General features: G+C 37.1%; 1 protein-coding gene across 2 annotated transcripts in view; it reads left to right on the top strand.

The window, feature by feature from the left end:
- Positions 1-26,450, top strand: part of LRMDA (leucine rich melanocyte differentiation associated) — a 677,461-nt gene that overhangs the window by 562,923 nt on the left and 88,088 nt on the right. For both annotated transcript variants that reach the window (XM_062639160.1, XM_062639150.1), the window contains one exon: positions 4,603-4,687. In XM_062639160.1, coding sequence (XP_062495144.1) covers positions 4,603-4,687 — 85 coding nt within the window. The remainder of the gene's footprint in view (positions 1-4,602; positions 4,688-26,450) is intronic.

The raw sequence follows: 26,450 nt of genomic DNA, 5'->3' as shown, positions 1-26,450 counted from the left end.
GTAACATGTGTAAGAGAATCCTTAGTCTATGTCTTGAGCTCTGTAGTAAATAATTTCTTTGTTATTTTTGATTTTGCTACCACATCTCATTTGGAAATCTGCCATCTTTCTTTCGGATGATGTTTTGTTCAAACTTAAATTGCTCTCTGTGATAGCCTCTGAAAATATTTTGGAATTAAATGTATTTAGCTAAGGAAATCTTCCTTTGTAATGTATGTGTCTGTTTAAACAATTTTACTTAACTCCATCTTTCCATAAGTACATTGCATATCTATTGAACCTTTGTAAGAGCATGCCAATATGCTGCTGTTCTTCCTGTATTGTAAAATTTTCCAGGTATAATGCATTAATGGCTACTACAGTTACTAATGTGTATAGGTGTGTAAAAAATTTGCGTTATGCCTTAGAAATAAGGGGTTTGTTTGTTTGGGGTATTTTTGGTTTGGTTCGGTTTTTGTTTTTTTTTTGCTTGGTTGTTGTTTGTTTTTTTAATGCAGCTTCTAAAGTATCTGTAACTTTGATGATAATTTGAAACTCTGGTACTCTTTTACAATCTATTTAGTGTTAAGCACTACAATTCTTAGCTCAGATAAATCTTACAAGTTAATATGAAGACAGAGATACTTCAATTCAGCAAATATTAGGTTATGTGCATAACTTAGGCTGTGGGTAGCCTAACCTTATTACTTTACTGGCCTTGTAAATTTTATACCCGGTACTATGATATATACTTGAATGACTATAATGCTTGCAAGAATACAAGCTTTTCTTGTAATAATACTGTTAGAATTTCTTTATTGAGCTATTTGGTGTTCCTGTAAAATTGAAGCTACCACTCATTTAACCAGATTTCCTTGAAGATACGTGTACTTGTAATTACTTTCCACTGCAACAAGAACTTCTGATGCATATGTCACCAATACTTGAAGACATAACTGTCACATGTCAATGCCATCACTGTCAAAATATTCCTGTGAATATTAAATGTAATATAGTCTATACAAATCCTTCTGGAAAATAATTTAGGGCCAAGTATCAGTACGTGGTAGGGAAAACAAATAGTCGTTCTGCTGGTGCACAGGCTTATTCAGAAATGTGATTCAGAACTTTAGCCAGTGCTTGTGCAAAACACTCCTAACCATGGGTGATATTCCATAGAATTAAAGTTCCTCTAACTGACTGCTTAGCTCAAGGTAATGAAAGCTGTTCTATATTTGACAGGGAATTATATACTGTACATAAAATAACAGCAAAACACCAATAAACAAACCCTCCTCTTCTTGCTTTTCCTAAAATTGGAAATAAAGCTAAATTGCCCCTTCACTCCAATATCCTTTTTAGAAGCTCTTGAATTTTGCTCGCTCAGTGATATATTGCTGAAAAGGCAAAGTCTCTTCCAGTAATTTTAGGAAAAGCTATCATCAAGCTGTCAACAGTCTAAATGGAGATTAAAAGTACCAAAGAGAAACCTTCACTGTTATCAGAGTCCCAAATAAGAACACTTGAATAAGCAGATAACATCTAGAGTGTACGGTATGAGACCACTTATTCCTCCAGCTTTTGGAGTGATTTACAGAGATGAAGTCTTATGTTAAATAGTTAGTGACATTTTTCTTCTTGTCTTGCCCAAACAGCTTGTCCCAAAGAAAAAAAGATAGTTGTGAACAGTTGCCTGTCCATGGAATTCATTTCAGATGTCACATTATTGGGTGTTAGCACCTATCTCATCCTCTGAGATGTTATGTTCCATCAGCTCATATTGGTCATCAGACAGAGGATTTCCAGTATGTCATAGATCATAGCAGATTGAGCCACATGTTTACAGTTCACTAAAATCAAACTATTATTCACTGCACCTGAAGGTGAGAGTTGTGTCCATAGCATAATCTCTCTGGAAAGAAGGTACCCTGAAAAGTCATTTTATCACTGATGAGTCAGGGAATGTGGGATTTTCTAGATTTTTACTCATATCTAATAAGTAGCATCCTTGCTAGTTGGGCAAACTTATCTCTATTAAGATGTTTGTTTTGATGCATGATGTGTCTTCATGTTATGATCTAATTTTTGCTAGGGACAAAAATGGGACTATAACTATGGTCTGACATACAAGCAAAAGCTTAGTAAACTATTCAGTCACCTATTAACATTTTAATATACACTGGAACAGGTTTCTGAAGTAATGGATGCCACATCCCTGGAAGTGTTCAATGCCAGGTACGATGGGACTTTGAGCTACCTGGTCTAGTGGAAGGTGTCTCTGCCCGCGGCAGGGAGGTTGGAACTAGACAATCTTTAAGATCTCTTCCAAGCCAAACCATTTTATGATTCTGTGATCTGGAGTTGTATAGCTATGACAAAGAAGATTTTTAAATTACAGCCTTTACAGGCTATTACAGCAGTTGATGTGATATACCTGGACTTGTGCAAAGTGTTTGACACTGTCCCACATGACATCCTTGTCTCTAAATTGGAGAGACATCACTTTGATAGGTGGACCACTCGGTGGATAAAGAACTGGCTGCACGGCCGCACACAAAGAGTTGTGGTCAATGGATCAGTGTCCAGCTGGAGACCAGTAATGAGAGGTGTCCCTCAGGGATCAGTGTTGCGACCGGTCTTATTCAACATCTTTGTTAGTGTCACGGACAGTGGGATTGAGTGTTCCCTCAGCAAGTTTGCTGATGACACCAAGCTGTGTGGTTCGGTTGATACGCTGGAGGGAAGGAATGCCATCCAGAGGGACCTTGACACGCTTGTGAGGTGGGCTGATGCCAACCTCATGAAGTTTAACCATGCCAAGTGCAAGGTCCTACACCTGGGTCAGGGCAATCCCAGGCGCAGCTACAGGTTGGGCAGAGAAGAGATTCAGAGCAGCCCCGCGGAGAAGGACTTGGGGGTTTTGGTCGATGAAAAAATGAACGTGAGCTGGCTTCAGTGTGTGCTCACAGCCCAGAAAGCCAACCGTATCCTGAAGCAAATGCTTCATCCCTGGTGGTGTTCAAGGCCAGGTTGGACAGAGCCTTGGGTGAGATGGTTTAGTGTGAGGTGTCCCTGCCCATGGCAGGGGGGTTGGAACTAGATGATCTTAAACGCCTTTCCGTCAGTAACAATTCTATTCGTTCTATTCTAGTCTAGTCTATTCTGTTCTATTACTGTTACTTATTTTCATTGTTGTGGATTTCTGATTGTTGGTCTCAGGTTTAGTTTGGCAATCAAGCTTTGAATTGCTATTTAGGCTTTTTCTTCTCCAAAACATTACAGCTATATTTTACACTTTTATCTTGACTGGCTGTTGTAAACCTGGTTTTAAAATAATTTCAATTAAAAAATATATACATTTTGAGGATATGATTAATTCCAAAATAAGAAGTAAGTTTGAGGTGTATTCCTTTGATTGACTTTTGCAGTTTATAAGCCAAGGTATGAGTAGGGAGTAACCTGCATTGTAGATAACAATTATTTTCTGAAGACTCCTTTCAGAAAATTAACATGAAATTCAAGAAATAGTTTGTAGATCTTCTCTTTATTTGCCTTATCTTTTCTATTAGAATTATCATGTAACTTTTAGGAAACGCTGTCCTTTGTGTCTTTTATTAAATCTTTTGCATCTTAAACATGCATAATCTTTTATTCATGTTGCAATGGGTAGATTGTAAACACTTAAGCAAACTCTGTACCTGAAACGGAACATATCACTATCATGGTATCCATCCACCTAAGTTAAACTGATTTTTAAAAACTGTGATGATGATTCATATTCACCTACATGATCCCTTTTTTCATGTCTCCTTTTAAGAATGCAAGGCTGCTGCTCTATAACTAAAAAGTAAGATGGTAAATGTGGCTTATCTTGACTTTATATTGCTCTTCCCTTCAGATGAAACATCCATCTGGATGATCAGTTTCTTGCAAACTATAGCTCCAGAGTCTAATCTTTAAATCAGGACCATAGGATCTTGAAACTTTTATTATAGGGAAAGATCGTGATTTCTACTCTCCTCCCCTAATATTTTGCTGTCAAGGATTCTGCGCAAGTCTTTTTGGTACTCACCTCTTTAAACGTATTAGACTTCTGGTGTGGGTTTTATTATTAAAATTCTATATACTTGTCTGCTTTTTTGCATTATAGGCATTTTAATTTTTTAAGACATCCCTTCATTTAGCTCACAGAACAGTTGAATGGCAGAATCTGGTTTTGTTTTGTGGGTTGTTTTATTTTTGCTTAAAAAGTATGGTACCTTATCCCAGCATTCTATTTTCTGTCTCCTTATATGTGGACTCACTTATAACTTCCTTCAGCAAAATATTAAATTGTTTCACCAAGAAGAACATTTTTAACATTGCCCAAAGATTTTCTGATAAAAATGGTAATTTTCTGAAGCTGTGAGTTGTGTGTACTCACTTGGTAATGATACCTAATATCATTATGTAAACTCTTGTGAGTGCAGCTATCTTGAAGGACTGGGCAGCCTTAACAAAACCCAATTAATCCTCAGTGACTGGTAACTCTGAGCACCTGTAACCACATAATAGCACAGGTGCATCCTCTTTGCATAATCACTGACTTTCTCTGAGACTGATAATGTTTGTTTTATCACACAGGCCTCCAATGATGTTGCTTCTACCTCTCCAGAGATGCACTATACACCTCTGCCTTCAGGATCTAGAGATCTCACCAATCACAGAGGTATGAGCTAAACTTTCTATTGGAGAGAACTGCTGCAAGGTAGTAAGCTTTGCTGTAAGGTGTTCTCTGTATTAGTGAGTGCTGCATTTGACACCTTGCAGTAAACACTGTGCCTTTCAAGCACTAGATGAGAAAACTGTACCTGTCAAGATTACAGATTTTAACTCATGTTAAATACGATTTAAAGGTAGTCTACTGGGAAAGCAAATAAACCTATGGATAATAACATTCAATGATATTTTTGTGTGTGTGAGAAAAAAATGTAAAGAGCTTAGAGTACTTAAATGTTGCTAAGTAGATGATTACATGCAGCAATAGTAATTCTGAGAGAATTTGTAAACTTTCTAATATTTGTAAAGAGAGAGGTTTTTGGTAGTTCAACAATGTAGGTCTATAATTTTGAAATGTTAACACATTTTTGTTACAGTAAAAAAGGATTTTTTTTTGGTTTTCAACATTAAAGGCAGATCAGTATTTAATTTTTAACCAATCCTTGAACTTAAAAAGCACCTTGGGCAAATTCTCAAATTCTTTCTGCATACCTACGGGGCAAAAGGTTCAGGGAACGGGTGAAAAACTGAATCAGGAAGGGAGCATTCCAAGCTCTTTCATCTGTATTCTAAAAAAGGAGAAATTCATAAAGCTGGCAGCGTTTTTTCAGTTTACAATGAAAGCAATGTTGATATTTATTTCTCACATTGCACACACTGATTCCATGATTCCATCATGGAAACCGTTTGTGTAGTGGCACATTTTGTATAGGATACTGTAATCAAAGTCAGCCTTACATTTAGGAATTGATGGTAGCTTAGTTTTAGTGTGTGCTGAAATTTTAGAGCACTGAAGAAGATTGAGACGGTATTAGTAGAATGCCTTATTACTTGAAACCTTCTGAAAGAATCTGGCAGGCAATGCAGCCAAGCAAAGACCTGTGATTCAAGTGGGAAGGATGAGGAAAGCAACTGATTAGACTTTAATTTGTTGTAGCCTATTTCACTGTCATTGTGCTAGGGCTAAAGATGGGTGTGAAGCTATATCCTGGTCTTGGTGTAAATTGATATGGTGTACTGGAAATAAGCTATCCTGAAAGTGCTATAGTGCTTTGTGTTCTGACACTGAGCTCATGTAGTAACTGGAACTTTTTGAAGATAAAGGACTAATCCAAAATCCTGGATTTTAAAATAACTGCGCCCCACTGTCCCCTAATTTCCAAGATGTGTGTTGTGGCTTTGATTTTCAGATAAGCTTATACATAATAAGTAGAATGAAAGAATGTTGTCAGTGCCTAAACATGCTGAAAATTTCCTAGATGATTAAGCACAGTTATAAATAAAGTAAATGAGGAAGTGTCATCCAAAAGAAAGGGTAAAACTGGTCCTAAAAGATACATTCTTATTGGATCCACTAAGTTTTTATCTGTATTTGTAGAATATATTCACAAGATAATTAAGACAGTTTTCCAGAATTCCAGGCCTTGTAAGAAAAGTTTGGACTGACCTGCTGGCAGGGCCCATTACCTCAGTCAACTTCTTTTATACAAAGCAAAATCTCTGTGTTCACAAGCCCATAAAAGATTAATTGGAGTCAATAGACAAATCTCCAAGAAAAGAATGAAATACTTAAACATGCTATTTTATTGAAGTTCTGAATATTTTCTTTTTTCTTCACTGAATGCTTTCAGTGTTGTAAAATATGATTGAATCAGCTGTTGCATATGTAAATATTGGCAGTTTTCAATGCAAACTGGAAAGAATGCTGTAAGTTTATGAGTGCTCTTATTTGTCCCTGGAGAAACTTGTTTACCAGAATCTGAAAGTCCTGCAAGTGGTTTGGTGCAACTATAAATTGATTTGGGAGAGATTATGCGGGAGAGGTTGAGCAAGCTATACGTGTTTGAATGGTAGTTTTACTTGGACAATTTCTCACACTGTTTAGCTATGATTTTTGCAGGGAGAGCAAAACCATGTGATTCTGTATGCATTGCACTATGCATCTTATAGCTTTCATGTTCAAGAATACAGTGTATTATTTCCAGACAGGATCTAGTCTTTTGGGGTTGATTCTGTATTTTTTGCACAGACAGTATTCAGGAATTGCAAAAATATCTCTTGCACTTACAGAACCAATAGAAACAGCATATGGCAGTGTGGCAACAGTGTGGAATGTATGGAATAATCAGTGCAAATATTATATCAAGTGTTATAATGCTTGAGACATGTGAAGAAAAGCAATAAATACATGAAGAAAAATAAATATTGGATGAAGGTTTTTAAACTTTAGAAAATTTCTAGAAATTTGGGGAAACTGGTTTTAGGTTGGTTTTTTGGTTTGTTTTTTTGCTTGTGTTTTTGGTTTTTTTTTTGTTTGTTTGTTGGGTTGGTTTTTGTTTTTTTTTCCCCATTAAATTACTTTGCTTAGACCCACTTTTCTAAGCTGAACCTTTACGCAGTCCCACTGTTCATGTTTTTTAGCAGAAAACGTATTGGCTTTCTTTGCACATTTGGGGAACCTGACAGTAATATGATGTAATTCTTTGATATCTAATTGCTGTCCCATTAGGCAAGCCTTCCAAAGTGGTAATTTTGTAGCTAGCTTTACTTCTGTTTTGATTCCAAAACAATGATCTCAAATTCCTAAGGGTCTCTTCTTGGTCTTTGTTAAACTAGCATTTGGTATTTAATTTCATATGGTTTTAGGCACCAGTGATTTACTTGTGTGAAATCTATACAATTCTCTTACCCAGATAAAACAATTTTGTTAAAAGACAAATCTTTTTGTCATACAAGGTGCTACATTTATTTTTGAATTCCATTGCTTGTATTGTTCTTGTTTTTAAATTTTCTGCAGAAACAAAATAAAATCGCCCCACCATTCTTTCTGCTGGCATTTATCTTTAAGAAATAAAATATCAATTACTTATTGTTGATTTAAAATGGAAATGTCCATGCTCCCAATACACAAAAGTGATGAAATGTAGTGTATTTTTGAGTGGTTTTTGTGTATGGCACAGGTACCCTCCTGTTCCTTATAGACAATTTATTAACTGAGTACATATGAAATCTTTAAATAGAGCTTTCAATTCTTAACATAGTTGAAATTGATAGGAAAAGAAATTTTTAAATAGTAATAATGTAATTATAAGGAAAATTTGGTTCATGTGTGGAAAAAGGCTTCCATCCTCCTTCCCCCTCAGGGTGTATGTTCCTTTTTTTATAATGGCATCTTTGGTAAGGAAGTTCCTTTCTATGTCTAAGCATTCAAACTCAAATTGCCTTCTGAAAAGAACAGCCTTTCCATTTGGTGTCGAAAATAATAATTTATCACTCTATCTCGATTTAGTAATATTACTTCTCATGACTATCATGAAAATCTGTTTTTCCCATATAAAAAAAAGTTCTGGATGCCTTTTCTATAAACAGATATTTTGTAACATTGCCGATTACCTAATTTGCTTGAAAATCTAGTCATTTGCCAAAGTCATTTGGTTTCCAGTAACATTTTACAAATGATTCCTTTTCTTGTGCTCTTGTTTCTGGGAACAACCAATGGTAAGTCTGCCCCATAGCTTACTGGTAAAAGGAAGAAGAAGTAGTTTCCATTAAAAACTAAGCCTGTATTTATGTAAGTAGTTTTTAGAGCCTTAGCTTGGATTTATGCCAAGGTTTAATAGTTCCAATCTATTCTGGCTTGTAAGAACTTCCTGAACAAATACACTGTCCAGTTTTGGTGTCTATTCGGTTAATTATCTAAGTGTTCTGGTATGTATAGAGGTTACATTTTCTCATTTCATATTTGAATGATGAGTGCCTAAATGAAAAGTTATTTATTCTAGTATTATGTTTCAGTCAACTGACAGGTGCATTTTCTTATTCTTTATAACAGTCTAATCTGAGCTTGAAAGTCAAAACTGCATTCAGAAGTAATGCCTAGAAATCCAAGAACAGAATATTTTTAAGCTTCCTATTAACCCTCTGAAGGTAATTTTATAAAGCATTTTTGATCAAAGGAAATGAGAGGTTCCTTCTGCTCTGTTTCTGTTTAACAGGACTGTGTTGAAGATATGATTTGGAATTAAGATCTTTCCAAACTTTTGCATTGCTAAGCAAGCAAAAGCATGCAGGCATATAATCTCTTAGAGAGACACCTAAATTTTATCTCTCTCATTTTTTCCCTGTGATCATTATACTGTGCTGTTGTACTCCAAGTGTTCGGCATATTAAATTTTCAGTAATGGCTGGTATGAGTATAAAGAATGCATTCTGTTTCATTTTTAGGGTGTACCGTACATAACTAGCTACTAGCATTGTAGGAGTTGAGATATACACTAGGGCAAGACAGAAGTGTAATTTATGCTGCATGACAGGCGTTTAGCCATCTAGTTGTGCTGGAATTGACAATCCAATAGATGTAGAAGACGACCTACTATTTGCAAGATTTGGTGTTGTAGGAGAAAGGTAGAAGTTAGGAGAGCCAGAGGGAGTAATATGATTGATGTGATGTGTGAAAGTGCCAAACTATTCTCTGGGGATTTACCTGTTCTGTGCCAGTTTGCTCAGTCTGCTCATACTTTAGAAATAAATATTCTCAGGTTCATCTGGAGCTATTAATGTCTATTGTTTTTTCAAGAATTTGGTCTAGAGTTTTTTACTTCCTGAAGTAAAATTATAAAGTTGACATGCACTTCTTAATAAGAAATCTTAATACACAAAGTTCTTATTTTTGAAGGCTTTCAACTTATTCCATATGCATTCTGAAAAGTCATATTGTCCTTAAATCAGCGACATAAAAAGAGGTTTGCATAAAACCTTACTTCCAGAATAGTAAGTACCATGTTTATATTATCATTGCAGTCTTCTCTGTTTTTATTGGTTTATTTCAACATTTTATTTTATTTTATTGTTTTATTTTAACAGTTGTTAGGTACACATTGTGTTTGTGAGCCAGAGGCTTCTTTAGAGTTTGAAATTAGCTGCTGGGAAAGCTGCAAAGCAATTTATGTAGCAACTTATCATAACCAGGTTGGTTTTTTTTTAATGTGAGCTGCACTTTATGCTTATCAATTGATTTTTCTGTATATCTGCATAAAGCAGCTCATTGTATGCTGTCCAAAAAGAAAATAATAGTAAAAAACCTGTGGGTAGTACTTTATCATTCATTTAATCTTAGGCATCTTAAAATATTTTTTTAATAAAAGGTGTCTATATATGTATATAAGAAGTATTTGCTTTAACTTGTCTAGTAACTAAGAATAGAATGAATAAGAGAACTTCAGACAGTATATGGAAGTTTTGTGTCAGGCAGAGATGCTGTGAATAGTGAGAATTTTTCTTTGTTAGTTTACATGAGGTGTCCTTTGAAAATAGATTTTAAGCTGCATAATGTTATGTTGAATAATGGATTGCATACCTCTTAGGCCAGGATCTTCTGACCATGGGATGAATAACCTAAAAAAAATGAACAAATAATGTTCTCAGTAGCATGGAACAGTCAAGATCATATTTTCCAGGGGCAGGAACACTCAAAAATAAGCTGTGACATTTTCTATTAATGCCAGAAAATATGTCCCAACATTGAGTTGTGCTATGCTCATCACTTAGCCTTGAGGGGAGTGGGTGGAAATCCTCTTCTTTTGGCACTTTGTGAGAAGACTAAAATAAGTAGTCTGTTGTGAAGGGGGAAAAAAAAAATAAAAAAAAAATCTCATTTGGCTTGCCTGTATGAAATGAAAAATTGAGATCTAGTGCCTTGCTGAGTTTTTCACTTTGGGAAATGGACGTTAATGGAAGCACAAGAGACATAGGAGAAACATAGAAAGGGAAGTGATGGTAAAGATGAGTGCCAGCGTGAGAGCAAACTTGGTTAAGAAAAGATTTTGTCTAAGTTTCCCTTAGTTAAAGGGATTGCAAAGAGAAACTCTGTCAGTGGTGGATTAGAGTCCTTGCATACTGGAGGTGTGAGAACATCATGTTGGATGTTTAAAGAACTCTGTTATGACCTGTTTCTGGTGCATCTAAGAGAAAAGCAAGCTTTTCTCATAGCCCCTGGTTGTGCCTGTAGACCGCCAGACTCACACTTGGAGACCAGATGAGCAGTACTGTCCCATATCTCTTCAGTGGTGCAGCTGATTTCATACCTTTGAGTTTTCCCTTCAAGCAGCACTCTAGTTTATGGCCTCCTCAGTTTTGCCGATATGGTTCCTTTTTGGGGAGAGTGGAGAGATGACTGAACAACATATGTGGGGAGAAATGCTAGAAAGTGTGTTTTCTGAGAAAGGCTTACTGCCATGAAATGCTTCCATATGATAACAGAAGGCCACCTGTAGTGGTATTTGCCTTGAATCTGAAAATGCGTTAGACATCTATCCTGCTTCAGTGAATTGAAACACAGTCAGAAATTTTGCATTTTGAAGGACTCAAGATGTCTAGTACACATTTGCATGATTCAGTCAGCTCTCAGACATGGAATGGTTTCATTACTGAGCAGTAATAAAAGATTAAGGAGGTTATTGGGCAGCATCTCTCTCCTAAACCCTAATCTGGTTGTTTCCTGGAATAGAACCATCACCAAGAGCTGTGGTCTTCTCTGGACCAGTTTACCTCAATTGCTCAGTAGTCATAGCCTCTGTCAGCTCCTGTATGTTTCTCCATAAAGCACAAAGACTTTCCCATATGTGGAACAAATTCTGGTTTGATTTGAGTGTGACCTTGACTAATGTGGTTCAAGAGATACATTTTCTAGGTCATTGGATTCATGTTCTTGTCAGTTACAGGGTCAAGAATATCTTGTCTGTGTATACAAGGAATGTTGGATTTGTATTGGGATACTGTAGATTATCAAAACTTCAACATAAAAAATGTACTGTTAGCTAGTGTGTCGCAATGATGAGAGCAAATCATCATGTGAAACTGGGGTGGGGTGAATGAGTAGGGGATGATATAGACAATGGCTTGCAGTTTTGTGCAAAGTCTTTCTTGATGGTCAGAAAAGGTAAGATTTGGTTTTAAATGGCAGCATATTTTAGTTTATGAGCCTTTGCTGCATTCTGTGGTTTGAAAGTGAACCCAAGGGATGTGACCAAGCTGACCAGAAGTAAGCTATAGGGAATCACTTCCTGGAGTGCTAAGTCTCTGTGGGAATAAAGTATGTTTCTCTGCAGCAAGACCTTAAAAGACAAAAAGAGAGTAATTAATTGGTTAATCTAATTTAGATTAATTTTTTATTAAATATCTAAGGAGCTGGGCAAGCAATTCCCATTTCTGCATCTAACGGGAATTAGGAATCCAAGGCACAGGCAGCCTTTAAAAATTGTCAACTTTTTTTTTTTTTTCTGAATATTATCGAGACTTTCATTTTTCCACAGTGCACATCCCCCAGTCTGACTGATGAAGACCTGACTGTTCTCCATATTTTGTTGCCATACCCATAATTTCTGAGGTTTTCATTGCAACTTTTCCCCATATTTGCCAAAACTAACCTAGCAGCTTGGCCCCCAGTCACCCATAGGAGTGTCACATCAGAGGGAATATGATTAATGAGGAAAAAACTGTAACTTCATATTTTTGAGTAGACTAGAAAGTGTCAGATGTTTCACAACATAGCTCATTTTGTCATGCTGGCAATAAGAAACCATGAGAATGCTCAAGCTCCAAGCAGCATAACTATAAAGTGGCAGAAAAACATAGAAAACGTTGGCTTCTATAAGTGGAAACTTGGGATCCAAAACCATAAACCCATCTAAAATCTTCTTTAGATATGTAGGAGAACTAATGATGCAATGAGTCTGCAACTGGCAATAAAATTTAAAAAAAGTCTATTAAATTTGCTATTTGGCCTTATAATCTTTAACAAGAAAGAAGTCCAGTCATGGACATATTACAGCAGTTCCAGAGAAATTGGGTTCAAAGCATACACAGTACTGTGCAAATGCAGTCTCCTGAGAGATCCTCATGTTTAGTTAGCACTCCAGCCTAGCCTGTTTTTGCAGGAGTCCTCCAATTTTATCATTCAGGCATTTTTATAGCCTCATTGGAACAAATAAACAAACATCTGGAATCATGTGGTATATTTAATTAAAAAGTTTTTGTTTGGCCAGAATAGTAAAATCATGAAAAATTGCCTGTCTCCAAGCTCAGAAAGGCCAAGTGATGAAGCTGTTGGCTACAGACAGTTTTACAATATATTGAAATTCATAGATATGCACACCTGCTACAAGGCCTCCCCCTTTATTCTGATTCATAACCATTAATGAGTGTTTAGTGCACAGATTGTAACCCTTGTTTAAATGGGAATTTTCTGGTTTTAATAACTTATAGACATGTGTTGCTATATTCCATACAGCCTATATTGTTCTATAGTACACGGACTGGATAAAGCTTTATACTGTTGGTTAAAAAAAAAAATAAATCATTATGGTACCTGTTCTATTAGAATATTCTGTCACATGAAAACATGTTTTCATTCCAGAGGGAGTAAATACCTGCCCCATGCTGAGTCTATTTCAAATGTTGGAAAGGTGAAAGACAGTGTTTTGTCATTAAAATTAGAGTATATAATGAAAAAGTAAATATTCATTGTTTCATTTAATGCATTTTTTTAGGAAAAATTCAGGAGATTCTTGATGCTTTTGCAGGTGAAACTGCTTGCCATTCTCTGAAATATTAGTGTATCAATACATTGTACAGACCAGGTTTATTATTTATGAAAACTACTTGGCCTAATGAACTGCTACCATTTTGGGTGAACAAATATAGGCCTTTGAATATATGGGACATAGAATCTTATTTTTAGTTTGTACATCTCAGTGTCTAAATAGCTGAGCCCTCTTTTGAGAAAAAGAAAATCATATAACGCAGACAGTATTACCGCATCCAAATGTTCACAATTCTTCCTATTGCTTATGGTTAAAATAATTTGGACATCCCATTTAGAGTGCATTTCTCTGAGGATTTAGACTACTTAGCAGGATAGCATGCTTACATGACCTTGGCTGCTGTCCTGTGGTTAATGTTACCGAGCTAAGAGGACGTGTGTCATAAGAAACAAAAGCACCAGTTCCCACATAGTGAGTATATGTAAAAGCCTACTTTAAAGCTGGGGAGGGGGAGATATTTCTTGCACAGTCAGAAGGGAAGCCGTCTGCGTAACAGTGATTAAGCTATTTTATATCCTTATGTGTTGGTTTTTTATAGCGTTCACGTCTTGCTATAACGTGTACATTTCTTGCAAACTGTGAATGGCCAAAAAAATGTGATGTATTTTGTATTGCTTTGTTCAGTGTGTGTGCTGTATTAGGAGTGGGTGAAGGTTCCTCTCTTTAGTTTTGCCTTTGGGAAAGAAAGGGGTATCTTCGTACAATTTCGTTCCGTTTTCTTATGCATGAAGAGAAAGCTGTCAACGTCTTATAGGATATGAACGTCTGTATTCATGATCTAATGATGTTTGCTGATCAAAGTTCCTTTCAAAGGCCTGAAACCAAATATTAAATAGTTTGACAACTTCCCCTTTTTTCCTGTTTTAAGATATTTTTGTGGTCTGTCAGTAGCCTCAGTGCTAGAAAAGGAAATGCTAGGAAGTACCATGACATCCTCCATTAGCTTTGTATGCCTTTAAGCAGAGAGATCACACCTGGGGAGAAGGGGAGGAGACAAGTAAACAATAAACAAGTGAAATTGTTTTGTGTCCCTTACCAAACAGAGGATGGCTGATCCCTTTTCTGCTGACATTCATTGTGATGCCTTTTACAGTTCGAGAGATTTTGAAAGTTATTCCTATTTACACAGGATGAAATTCTTTTACTGCATGATTGACAACATTGGTATGTTTTGCAAGATCCTTTTAAGAAAGCTTGTCTATGACTCTAAAGTGCCTAGTAAACGTAGGCAACCACCTGAAAGACCCCCCACCTGTGGCTGCATAAAACTGAAATAAAGAATGGAAAATAACCCATTGACTACGCACTTTCCCACCTACTGAGAGCAAAATGCAATGCAGTGCAATTTTAGTACTTGTGTGCCACTGGGGAAAATAGACTCCTAAAATCACACAGTGAAGCACTGGAAAAATTCAGTGAATTTGTACTAAGCACTGTGTTATAAAACCTAAAGAACCTCAGGCTTTGCTTCTCAAGTGAAACAGATTTGTATTGCTGTTCTGTTAGAATGCCTACCAAATGTAATGATGATATTTAGCACAGTAGGCTGAAAAAAATGTAAGGCTAGTGAATAAGAATCCTTTCACAGGAAAGCTATACAGAGGGGGATGCAAGCTACACTTGTGATGTCTACTTAAAGACCAAGACAGACTTCAATCCCTGAATTTGTTTTGTTATACTTCTTCTCAGTGTCGGGTCACATACAGAGAGGTGGAAAGAGCACATGGCCTGAGTTGACTCTTTCAAAACCATTTGTAGTAGTAGACACAGCTTCCCACAATTAATAGAGATCTAAATTAAGGTTCGTGTCTTGTCTGAGTGAAGTTAGGATATGTGTGTATCAAAATCACAACCAAACCAAAATGCCAAGGTGCTTAATTTCCCCACAATAGCTTTGCAGCCTCACCACCAGGTTCTGCATTAGTGGCACCTCTAGCAGCTTTATCACTGTATTTAGTCAGAAATAGGCTTAGAAAAACTGCATCTATCCTATCTCTACCTCTTCCTCAAAGGAGGGAGGCAACTCCCTGATGGTATTTTTGCTGAACTGTGAGTGGGAGTAGCCTGTCTTGACAGTCATTTTATTCCATTAAATAAAAGGAACAGGCTCAATGGAAATAATCCCTTGGGCCATGATGGAAGAGCCAGAATCTATCTTAAAGCAAAAAGATTGGAAATCCCTGCCCCCCAGATCAACCAGATGCACCCTGCAGACCCTCCCAAGCCCACCCAGTTGACAGATTGTTAAATGCAGTGAATGATAAATTTCATGAGGGGGGAAAAAAGAGAGCAACTTTGTAATAAATAGATTAAATATAAGCTATTATATCATTCAGAAGCAATTTGGTGCCGTCTAATGCCAACCATTACTAATGTAAAGTACATGATATGTCAAGAAAAAGAAATACCAGGTGAAATTACAGTAAGGTAAAAAGAAGATATGTAGACATCCACTCAACTACTAATTATGGATGTAAAGTTTGCATCTGCCCTGTAATCTGATGCTAGATAACAATGACAGTAGAAATGTGGAAGATATCTGAAGGAGTCCCTGTCCTAAGTGTTAATCATCACTCTGTTTTCTTTTCTTTCACTTTTGTTACAGTCTGTCATTATAAAAAGTAATCTCTTTTCCAAGTTGAGGTTGATAAAAAAGTGAAAGAGAAGCTGTGAGCTAATTTTTTTGTGTGTGTGTGTGTTGAAAAATCTGTTTGTTTGCAATAAAGGAGTATAATAGCTTGATTCAGTGGTCCCACAAATGAGTGGAATTGGAACATCAAGTGATGATACAAAGGAGAAAGGGATTGGAATACTGTTAATGTCTGCCAACCCCTATGTGCTTTTTTTTCCGGCAGCCTGCATGTTTAAGGAAGATAGCTGTTCAGATATGGGTGAACTAATTAAAATAGTTTTCAAGACTTTTAAACACCATTTATTTCAGAGATACAGGAAACAAAATTCAGGCAGAAAAAGTTCCTATGAGAAGCTAAAATACGAAATGCAGTTTGGTAAAATAAAAATGCAAAGTGCGGATATGTTCTCCAGAGCACAAAGAAAACTTGAAAGAGTTCTAGTGGTCACTTGTTTACTTTCTGTGGCTGATACAGTAGCTAGAAATGCATTGAGTGGGAGATCCATGTAAAAAAAATGTTGCAAGGAGGAATATACTTGTAGCCATGTAATTATAATTGTCCATCCTGCGTAGACGCAGTATTTTCCTGACAGATTAACATTTAAAATCGTTCTTTGTCAACCTACCTCCTAAAGAAGCTACATTGTTTCACCAGGGAGTTAAATCTTACTCTGTCATTCATTTTTTCCCTATAACAAACGGAAAGGTGAATCATGAATACTACTTCTGTGAAGTTCTAGAGGTTGTTCAGGATTTTTTTCTTGTGTATGTCAGAGACAGAACCTAGAGCTAGTCTGCAGAAATTTTAGAAGGTACCAGTTTCTAAGTTAGCTTAGTGTTCAATCCCATTAGGCAAACAGCGTCTGATTCATAAAACGGTCTTGACATTAAAGAACTTAGTTTTGAAATCCATATAACTATTTTGGTTGGTGTTACAGGATTTGAAATCTAGATAGAATTATTGTGATAACACTGAATTTTAACTGGTTCCTTCCTCAGAAAGTACTTTTAAATAAATAAAGGTGCAATAGCAATTTCTAATAATTTTGATTTGTGAAGTTCAAACTTGCTTTTCATTTTGCATCAACCCAGGGAATGTTTTCCATAGGTTAGAAGTACTATGTTGGAAGCAAATATATTAGTACAAGAGGGGAATCTCTAAGCAGTTTCTCCCTCTGGCTGTAGTTGCACCTGCACAAATTATGGGTAGAGAATCCATACATATGCTAGGCATCTCTGTGCTTTAAAATAACTACATGAAGGTGTTTTGGCCATGCAGATATGGCTGGACATATGATGAGGCTTTTCAGATTTTCAGCCAAGTCTTCACTTGTTCAGTAATTAAATGTTGAGGGAGCGGCGAAATAGGATACATGTACATGTAGAGGTTAAGATGTTATATGGAGTTACTGTTGCGTTGATACATCCCCTAAATTTGTTCCAAATCAATTGCTGATTATACTAGTAATTTAAAATCTTTGAGGTTGAGAGGTGCTACGTATGCATGCATGTAATATGCTCTCTGTATTCACAGAATCATAGAATGGTTAGGGTTGGAAAGGACCTTAAGATTGTCTAGTTCCAACCCCCCTGCCATGGGCAGGGACACCTCACCGTAGACCATGTCACCCAAGGCTCTGTCCAACCTGGCCTAGAATACCACCAGGGATATAGCATTTACCACTTCTTTGGGCAACCTGTTACAGTGCCTCACCACCCTCACAGTAAAGAGCTTCTTTTATCTGACCTGAACTTCCCGTGTTTAAACCCATGTCACCTCTTCCTATTGCTACAGTTCCTGATGAAGAGTCACTCTCTGGCATCCTTGCAGGCCCCCTTCAGATACTGGAAGGCTGCTATGAGGTCTCCATGCAGCCTTCTCTTCTCCAGGCTGAACAGCCCCAACTTCCTCAGCCTGTCTTCATACGGGAGGTGCTTCAGTCCCCTGATCATCCTCATGGCCCTCCTCTGGACTTGTTCCAACAGTTCCATGTCCTTTTTATGTTGAGGACGCCAGAACTGCACACAGTACTCCAGGTTAGGTCTCGCGAGAGCAGAGTAGAGGGGCAGGATCACCTCTTTTGTCCTGCTGGTCACGCTCCTTTTGATGCAGCCCAGGATACAGTTGGTTTTCTGGGCTGCGAGTGCACACTGAAGCCAGCTCATGTTCATTTTCTCATCAACCAAAACCCCAAAGTCCTTCTCCTCAGGGCTGCTCTGAATCTCTTCTCTGCCCAACCTGTAGCTGCGCCTGGGATTGCTCCGACCCAGGTGTAGGACCTTGCACTTGGCATGGTTAAACTTCATGAAGTTGGCATTGGCCCGCCTTTCAAATGCATCCAGGTCCCTCTGGATGGCATTCCTTCCCTCCAGGGTATCAACTGAACCACACAGCTTGGTGTAATTGGCAAACTTGCTGAGGGCGCACTCAATCCCACTGTCCATGTTGCCAACAAAGATGTTGAACAGGATTGGTCCCAGCACCTACCCCTGAGGAACACCACTCTTTGCAATCTCGATTTGGAAATTGAGCCATTGACCTTAACTCTCTGCTTGTGGCCATCCAGCCAATTCTTTATGCACTTGGTGGTCCATCCATCAAATGTCTCTCCAGTTTAGAGACAAGGATGTTGTGCAGGACAGTGTCAAACACTTTGCATAAGTCCAGGTAAATGACAGCAACTGCTTTGCCCCTATCCATTAGTTCTGTAGCTCCATCACAGAAGCCCACCAAATTGGTTGGTCGTGATTTGCTCTTAGTGAAGCCATGCTGACTGTCACCAACCACCTTGTTGTTTTTCTTGTGCCTTAGCATGTTTTCCAGGAGAATCTGCTCCATGATGCTGACAGCCACAGAGGTCAGACTGACTGGTCTGTAGTTCCCCAGGTCTTCCATTTTCCCCTTCTTGAAAACTGGGATTATATTTCCATTTTTCCAGTCATTGAGAACTTCACCTGACTGCCATGACTTTTCAAATATGATGCACAGTGGCCTAGGAATTTCATTCATCAGCTCCCTCAGGACCCGCAGATGGATTTCATCAGGTTCATTATGGATTTGTACACATGCAGTTTCCTAAGATGATCTCGAACCTGATTCTCTCCCACAGTGGGCCTAAGGTCTTCATTCAGCCATTGCCTGCTGAACTTCTGAGAAGAGCATCTCATCTCTACAGACCTTTGCTTCTTACTTGCTAAGCAGTAACTATATCCTTACTACTAAACAAAGGCATCTTTGGCACAAATTTTGGTCAATGTGAAAGTATCTAAATATTCCTTTCTCCGTAAGTAAAACATAGTCACCTGGCTACAGATTTTTGAGCATCACAGCTAGACAATATGTCAGTTTTCTATTGAATCCTAAAGTGTAACCGCAAGTAGACTGAAATTTTGTTGACAGTGTATTATGAGAGCAACTTGGAAGGAGAATTACTTCATAAACGTGAGCATTTCCTATAATGCCTAGGTGCATACTAGGAAGTCTTCATCCAAATGTTGATCGTGGGTGTTTTGATCTTGTTTGCCAAACTCTACATGGCAACAAAAGAAATGGAAGCTTGTGAGTGAATTCTGTCCAAGGTATATGCAAACTTTTTGCTCCTCTTTTTAAGTAGCTTAAATTTTTCAGTTGATCATCATCACTACTAATATTTTGTGATTCTTGATTTGGAAAGAGATTTGGAGATGCCTAAGGAACAGCTTTGTAAGATTTAACCTCTCTAATGAGAGCATGATAGATAACATGTATAAATTAGAAGGGGGGGGGCAGTATGAAAAAGATAATTTTGTCATTTCAGTAATCAAATGTCATTGAAAAGATACTTATGAATCCTAAATCTTAGGATGCCTGTCAGATTTCCTTTAGTCTAGAAACAATGACAGTCATAATTTGAAGATGAAATATGGTCAGAGCTTCTGTCTCCTTGACAATCACTCCAATATTTAGACAAAAAAAGTGTTCTCTCGCAGATTTCATTAGTCAGCTCATGCTTTTTATCTTTTCCCTCATGTAACTTCAATACCCTGTGAGAAGCCTAGACAAGCAGAATAAAGTGTTTTCTCAAATATAAAAGAATTTCCATGTGAGTATGTAAATCCAGAGGAACTTTAAGGACAATCCCACAGATGCCTGTATGACCCAGGAAATAATAGGGTTACATTTAATGAGTTTGGGTTTGCTTTTGAGCAATTACAATAACTTCTCTAACCAATTTAATGCCTCCTCCTACATTTTCTTATGCTCATTGCCTAACTGAAGTTTTTTAGGTTCTTTCCTTCCCCTCACCCCCCATATGCTGTTGCCTTGATGCTTAATCAAGGGGAGAGAAGAGGGAAGGGGTGTGGGTAGGAGAAAAACTAGCAGCACTGAGAAAGGCTTGAAGATCTGCTTTGGCTAACAAGCCAGAGTGAAGAGATTCTGATTAACAAAGTAATCTGCATTCATGGAGTATCTTTTATATAGTGTCTCTGGGCACTTACAATGCAATAATCTGTGGGGGCTGGCTAAGTAAGAGGAAAAGCTTGAAAGAATGGGAATTTTGAAAGCAGAGAAAGAAGGGAGCTTGATCTAATGTCGTAAGGCAGGGAGCTTTGGAGCCTTAGGGCGCAGTTAACAAAGGGTCTGCCACCTGCTGTCTCCAGCCTTTGTATTTGTTTAGAGAAAGGTTTAGTAAATTTACTCATGGGGCTTGGTTCCTTTTCTTGATTTCAGTCCACCATAGCTCAGAATCTCCCTAAATATTTGTGTGGCGATATAACATCATATGCATCCTTGGCTTAGGTAAGAGCAGTGGGAGAGGGTTACTTACTTAAGTAGTTAAGTAAGTTAAGTTAAAGGCTCATGAGAGAATTGCCTTCTTTTTTGTTGCTGTCCCCCCCACTTTTTGTTACCTCTTTTTAACATCAGCAAGGTGGTTCTAAGAGAAAATGGACAAAGGAATTTATGCTGCTTTTTGCAGCAGGATTATTGTGCAACTACCAAGTTTCACTTTATCTGATCTGATATAAATGGCATGCCTACTAAAAAGTCAATGCTGGCCACTACTATTGCTTTCTGAAACACAGGGAGAATTCTATGGCATATATGCTTGTTTGGAGAAAAATTGAGGGGTTTGAATGCTACTAGGGTTTCCTTTACTTTTCTTGAGGAAGTTATGCTTTCTCGTTTTGAATGTATAAACAAGAACAGTTTTCTCTTACACCTATATTGTCACCTTATTTGAGTATCATGAAATCTTGTATGGGGCCATTGTCAGGTGTGTGTGTAGCAAGAAATTATCCATGGTCCAGTGCATTTACTTAGTTAAATGGACAAGATAGGCCATAAATGAATGGCCTCTTTTCATTAATAAAAGAAAGAAAGTACTGCTTTCCTTACTTTTGTATTTGAGAATGTGAGGCAAAAAGCACCATGTAGAGTGATGAATCCAAAATGTCTGGGACATTGTATGGACTTAAGTATCCTAATTCTTGGTCCATGGACTTAGTAACTAGAATACCCCGATACAAATGTTTTCATCAAAGGCATGAACATTTCTTAAATAATTTTAATAATATGATCTTTATCATGCTTGTTTTCATGGTGACAAGAGTTAGTTCTCCTGCCTGGATCATTCTAACTTTCCCTTATCTTCTGGTTTTGCAATCTGGCACTATATTTGTATGTCTTTTAAAACTTCCCGCATGTTAAAATGAGCATATTAAGCATAATCGGAAGCACTGCATAGTCATTACCACCTGTGATGTTTCAACACTGAGTTGTTAATCATGATGAATAAATCTCATGAAGTATAAAATAATTAAAAGAAACAGGTGAGAGGGGATGTAGACAGGCAGCTGAAAATAAACTATGTTGGGCATCTGACATCATTATCCTCCTGAAGACAGCAAGGAGCTTTCAATGCAGATAGGCTACAATTTTCAAAGTTGCCTGTAGAGGTTAGTTTCTTCTAAATCGTATAGATCTTTGTAGGAGAAATTAATCTGTAGTGAGTTGGAGTATTTTGGTGATGTAAAATTATCATTTGCATATGTGATATAGTGCCATTAAAATGACTTTTTATTTTACTAAAATGCTGAAAGACATGGTTTATTAATGGACTTGGCAGTGCTAGGCGAGTAGTTGGACTTGATGATACCAATGGTCTTTTCCAACTTAAACCATTCTATGATCCATCCCTCTTTTTGCAATAGCCTTTCTTTTCAGTAATTACAAAACACAGTTTTAGGGAAGTAGCAACACTATATCATTTAGTCTGTTAAAACCCACTCTTCTCTAAAGGTATTGTGAAGAGAGTGACAGCAGCCCAGCTCAGCTTTAAGAGGTGGATGATGAGCAAGCCAAGGGCTTTTTCATCAAAGCACAAGTTTTTTCCTGTCCAGTAAACCCAAAAATCGAAATGATCCACACTATACTTTTCTGAGTTGTTCACAAAAAATAATTGTTATGTGATCACTTCTGATGCTGTCATTTCTTTGCTGAAGCTGAGGCTATTATGACTATAAACTGCTATAGTATAACAGCTGTTTATCAAAATATTCATGAAAATTTCCTGTGACAGAAGAAATGGGCATACTTATAATACTGTTTCCATGGAAAAAAGATGCATGTGCTTAGATTTACTCAAAGTTATGGCATACTGTTCTAAACTTAACAGAACTAGTTCAGCACATAATCCATAATAAAATAGGAATTGTGGTATTTAAACACTAATTCAGTGCATATTGCTTTGTATGCAAAGACTCTGTTTAAGACATTGAAAAACAGGTTTTCTTAGTAAATGCTACCCAAGCTATGGCATATATCCCAGTCCTGGGATATGAGTAAGGTCTTTATCTGGTGTCCAAGCTATGGTTCCATAGTTTACTGTCTCTGCCCAGTATAACAACTAGTGGATGTTACACACATTTTTGATTGAGGAGGTTTTGGAAATCTGAAAAATCATATTATTAAAGATTACAGAGCAGTGGGAAATGGAGCCAGGAATGTACCTATAATTTAGGGTAAGGAATAGTAATGAGTACCCATAAAAATAAATAACCATGATGTTAAATAGACTGCAGATCATTTGCACCTTGAGGCTTTTCTCAGATTTTGTGCCAGTAAAGAAATGTGGTAATAAGCCCTCATTTTTATTTTCTTTTTTTTTTTTTTTAGCCAAAAGAGTTTCTGTAACACAAATTTTATTTGTTTTATGTCATTTAAATAGTCCAGGAAATATTTAGGACTATGAAGGGGACAAGGTGAAGACCAAGGCAAAAGGAAGATGAAGGCATAAGTCATAAGAAGCCTTCACTATTTTGAAGAAGTACTTTAAGTTCAGATTGTCCTTGATCATATTTGTTTTATATTGCTTCTGACTCTTTCATAGCTGCTAATGCCATTCTGAAGTCTGTTCTGAGCAGTTGTAATTATTTCACTTCTGTTCAATAAGAAATCATCTTTGATTACTGTAGACATGCAAAATGAATCTGTGCGTTTGCTCGCCAATTCTCATTACAATCTTGAAAGTTCTCTCTGTTTGTTCTCACCAGTCAAAAAGAGAAAGACTTTGTGTCTGTCTTTTTTAAGAGGCATGTTACTGAGTGTAAGTACTTTGGGCTACAGAGTGAAGTTTAGCTTTTCCTGTGCTCACGGGTATAGGAGAAATTTTAAGATGAGATTTCATAGTTAAGCAATTAAAAGCTTCTGCCCAAAGAGTGGCCCTACTCTTTGTTTCTGCTTTATCATAGAAGAGTTTGACTGATAAAAATAGCCACACTGCTGATTTTTAAATAACATTCATCTGTGTCACAGGCTGTGTTGTAATCAGATATAAGTTAGTAGAGTCTGTGTGTGCTGGAACCACACCACTTTACTGACATTTTGCAGCTTCCTTTCATTCTCAAAGTTTTTATCTTAAAGTTTCATAGAATTTTCTAAGTTAGTTATGTGTGTAAAATTACAGATCTCTACATATTCAAGCAGTTTACAAATCACTTGGCTGTCATACGTTTGTGTAAGAATTTCATGGACATCATCTTTCCCTCTGACAAAATTTATTGAGCCACAATGAAAGGAAATTTGGAAAGCCACTCATTTTTAGTAAAATGTTGTTAGTTCAGGGAGAGGTGGAATGGTCAGCAGCCTTCTCCATACTTCAAGTTCCCAAAGCAAAAAGGAAATTTATTCTCTCCACTGAGGTGTAAACTAGTTTATTTTCAGTCATTTATCTGAAAAGTTGATGCTCACCATAGTAATTCATCAGGCATTTTTTTGTGAAGTGTATCTGGCAGGGCTTCTTGGCCTTTGAAATTCTAAGAGTTCTTGCATCCTCTGGGAACAGAGTGACTCTCATCTTATTGCACATCTGAAAGGAATGTTGCTGCTTTTTAATTTCAGTAGGAAGGGATTGTTAAGATAGTGATTTAACCTCTCTAAACTGTGTGCTAGTATCTTCAACTTTTTGACAATGACAGATTAAAAATGCCGTAATTTATAAAATACATTCATATTGCAGTTTCTAATGGTAAAATATAATAATAATTATTGTATAAGAATAACAATGGGAGCATAAAAATATTAGGAAAGACTTGTTACTGTTAACATTAAAGATTTCAGTAACTATATTAGGACTTTGCTGAGCCTTTCATGAGGAAATAGATGTTAATTCTGTCTGTGTATCTATTTAATGTGCTAACACTGTGTTATTTAACCTCATCAGGCACTCTGTTAAACAAAACATAGATGCCTACTTCTGTTGAATATAATTGTCCTTTTTAATGATCTAGAAGCCTTAGTAATACTTCAGACAAAAATAGAATTTTCACTGTAAATTATTTTTTTTTTAAACAGTGAATTGAATTAAGAAAAGTTCCCACCTAGTATTCAATTATACAGCATTGTCTGAATTACAAGACAAGTCTTAATTTCTTGTTCCAAAAATATGCCAGTTATAAATGTTTATGCTTAATTATTCAAAGTATTTATTCCAATAAAAATCAGTATTAATTTTACTGATGTAAACACAATTATCTAAAAGGTGATCCTCCTTATTGTTAAGATTTTAACATATTTAATAGAATGTTACATTATTTATCTTAATCCAGAAAAAACATATGAACTGTCACTTAAATTCCATTATATGCTTTTGTCTTTTGCGGAATATAGATGGTTTTAAATTTATGTATAAAAGACTTACTGAGTGACAGACTTTTTATTGGAACAGGGGTTAATGCTGTTTGCAAGCTTTATGTTACTAAAAATCTAGAAAAGATTGAATTTTCTTCAGTATTTCAATGAAAAATAATATAAGGCTGAATGCCAACTGGAGATGCATTAATAATCCATAAACCTGTGGTAGCCAACTAATTTGGGGCATTATAGGAAATCTTGGCTTTATGCTGGCCAATATTTCTAAAATGAGTTTCCATCAATAAGTGCAGGATATACTAAACTGAGTTATTAATCTGCAAGGAAGAAGCTAAAATTCAGAGAGATATGATTTCTGTGCAGGAAGAACTTTTCTTTTAGGCATTAAATTTTAATCCAGAGTATTTAGAAGTCATTAAGAAAAGAAAAGAGAAGAGGATTTCTATACTGTTATTGTGGACTGCAGCAGAATGTTTTCACATTACTAATTAGTGACAAAATGTCGGTAAGTTTTGATAAGTCTTTTTCCGTATTTTTCTAATTCAGTTTCCCATTTCTCTGCATTCCTGCCTGGAAGCCTATGCATAATGATCTAATACATATTTACTATTGCAACTAATAATAAGTATCATGACGTATGTGCATACTGTATTATCAGTCTTCCTTCTTGCCTCTGTTACCATAATTAAGTAGTCTGTGGCACAAGGAATTGTGCAAGGACCTACACCTGGGTTGGAGCAATCCCAGGCACAGCTACAGGTTGGGCAGAGAAGAGATTCAGAGCAGCCCTGCGGAGAAGGACTTGGGGATGTTGGTTGATGAGAAAATGAACATGAGCTGGCTTCAGTGTGTGCTCACAGCCCAGAAAGCCAGCCATATCCTGGGCCGCATCAAAAGGAGCGTGACCAGCAGGTCAAAGGAGGTGATCCTGCCCCTCTACTCTGCCCTTGTGAGACCTCACTTGGAGTATTGTGTGCAGTTCTGGTGTCCTTAACATAAAAAGGACATGGAACTGTTGGAACAAGTCCAGAGAAGGGCCACGAGGATGATCAGGGGACTGGAGCACCTCCCATATGGAGATAGGCTGAGAAAGTTGGGGCTGTTCAGGCTGGAGAAGAGAAGGCTGCTTGGAGACCTCATAGCAGCCTTCCAGTATCTGAAGGGGGCCTATAGGGATGCTGGGGAGGGACTCTTCATTAGAGACTGTAGTCTTAAGTTAAAACTTAAACAGGGGAAGTCTAGATTGGATATAAGGAGGAAATTCTTTCCTGTGAGGGTGGTGAGCACTGGAATGGGTTGCCGAGGGAGGTTGTGAATGCTCCATCCCTGGCAGTGCTCAAGACCAGGTTGG

The sequence above is a fragment of the Pezoporus occidentalis genome, unplaced genomic scaffold, assembly GCF_034315485.1.
Source record: "Pezoporus occidentalis ecotype Australia unplaced genomic scaffold, CSIRO_AGI_Poc_V1 ctg116, whole genome shotgun sequence".
NCBI classification, from domain to species: domain Eukaryota; kingdom Metazoa; phylum Chordata; class Aves; order Psittaciformes; family Psittacidae; genus Pezoporus; species Pezoporus occidentalis.
The sequence above is the reverse complement of the archived record's forward strand: the minus strand, read 5'-3'. Positions and strand labels throughout refer to the sequence as shown.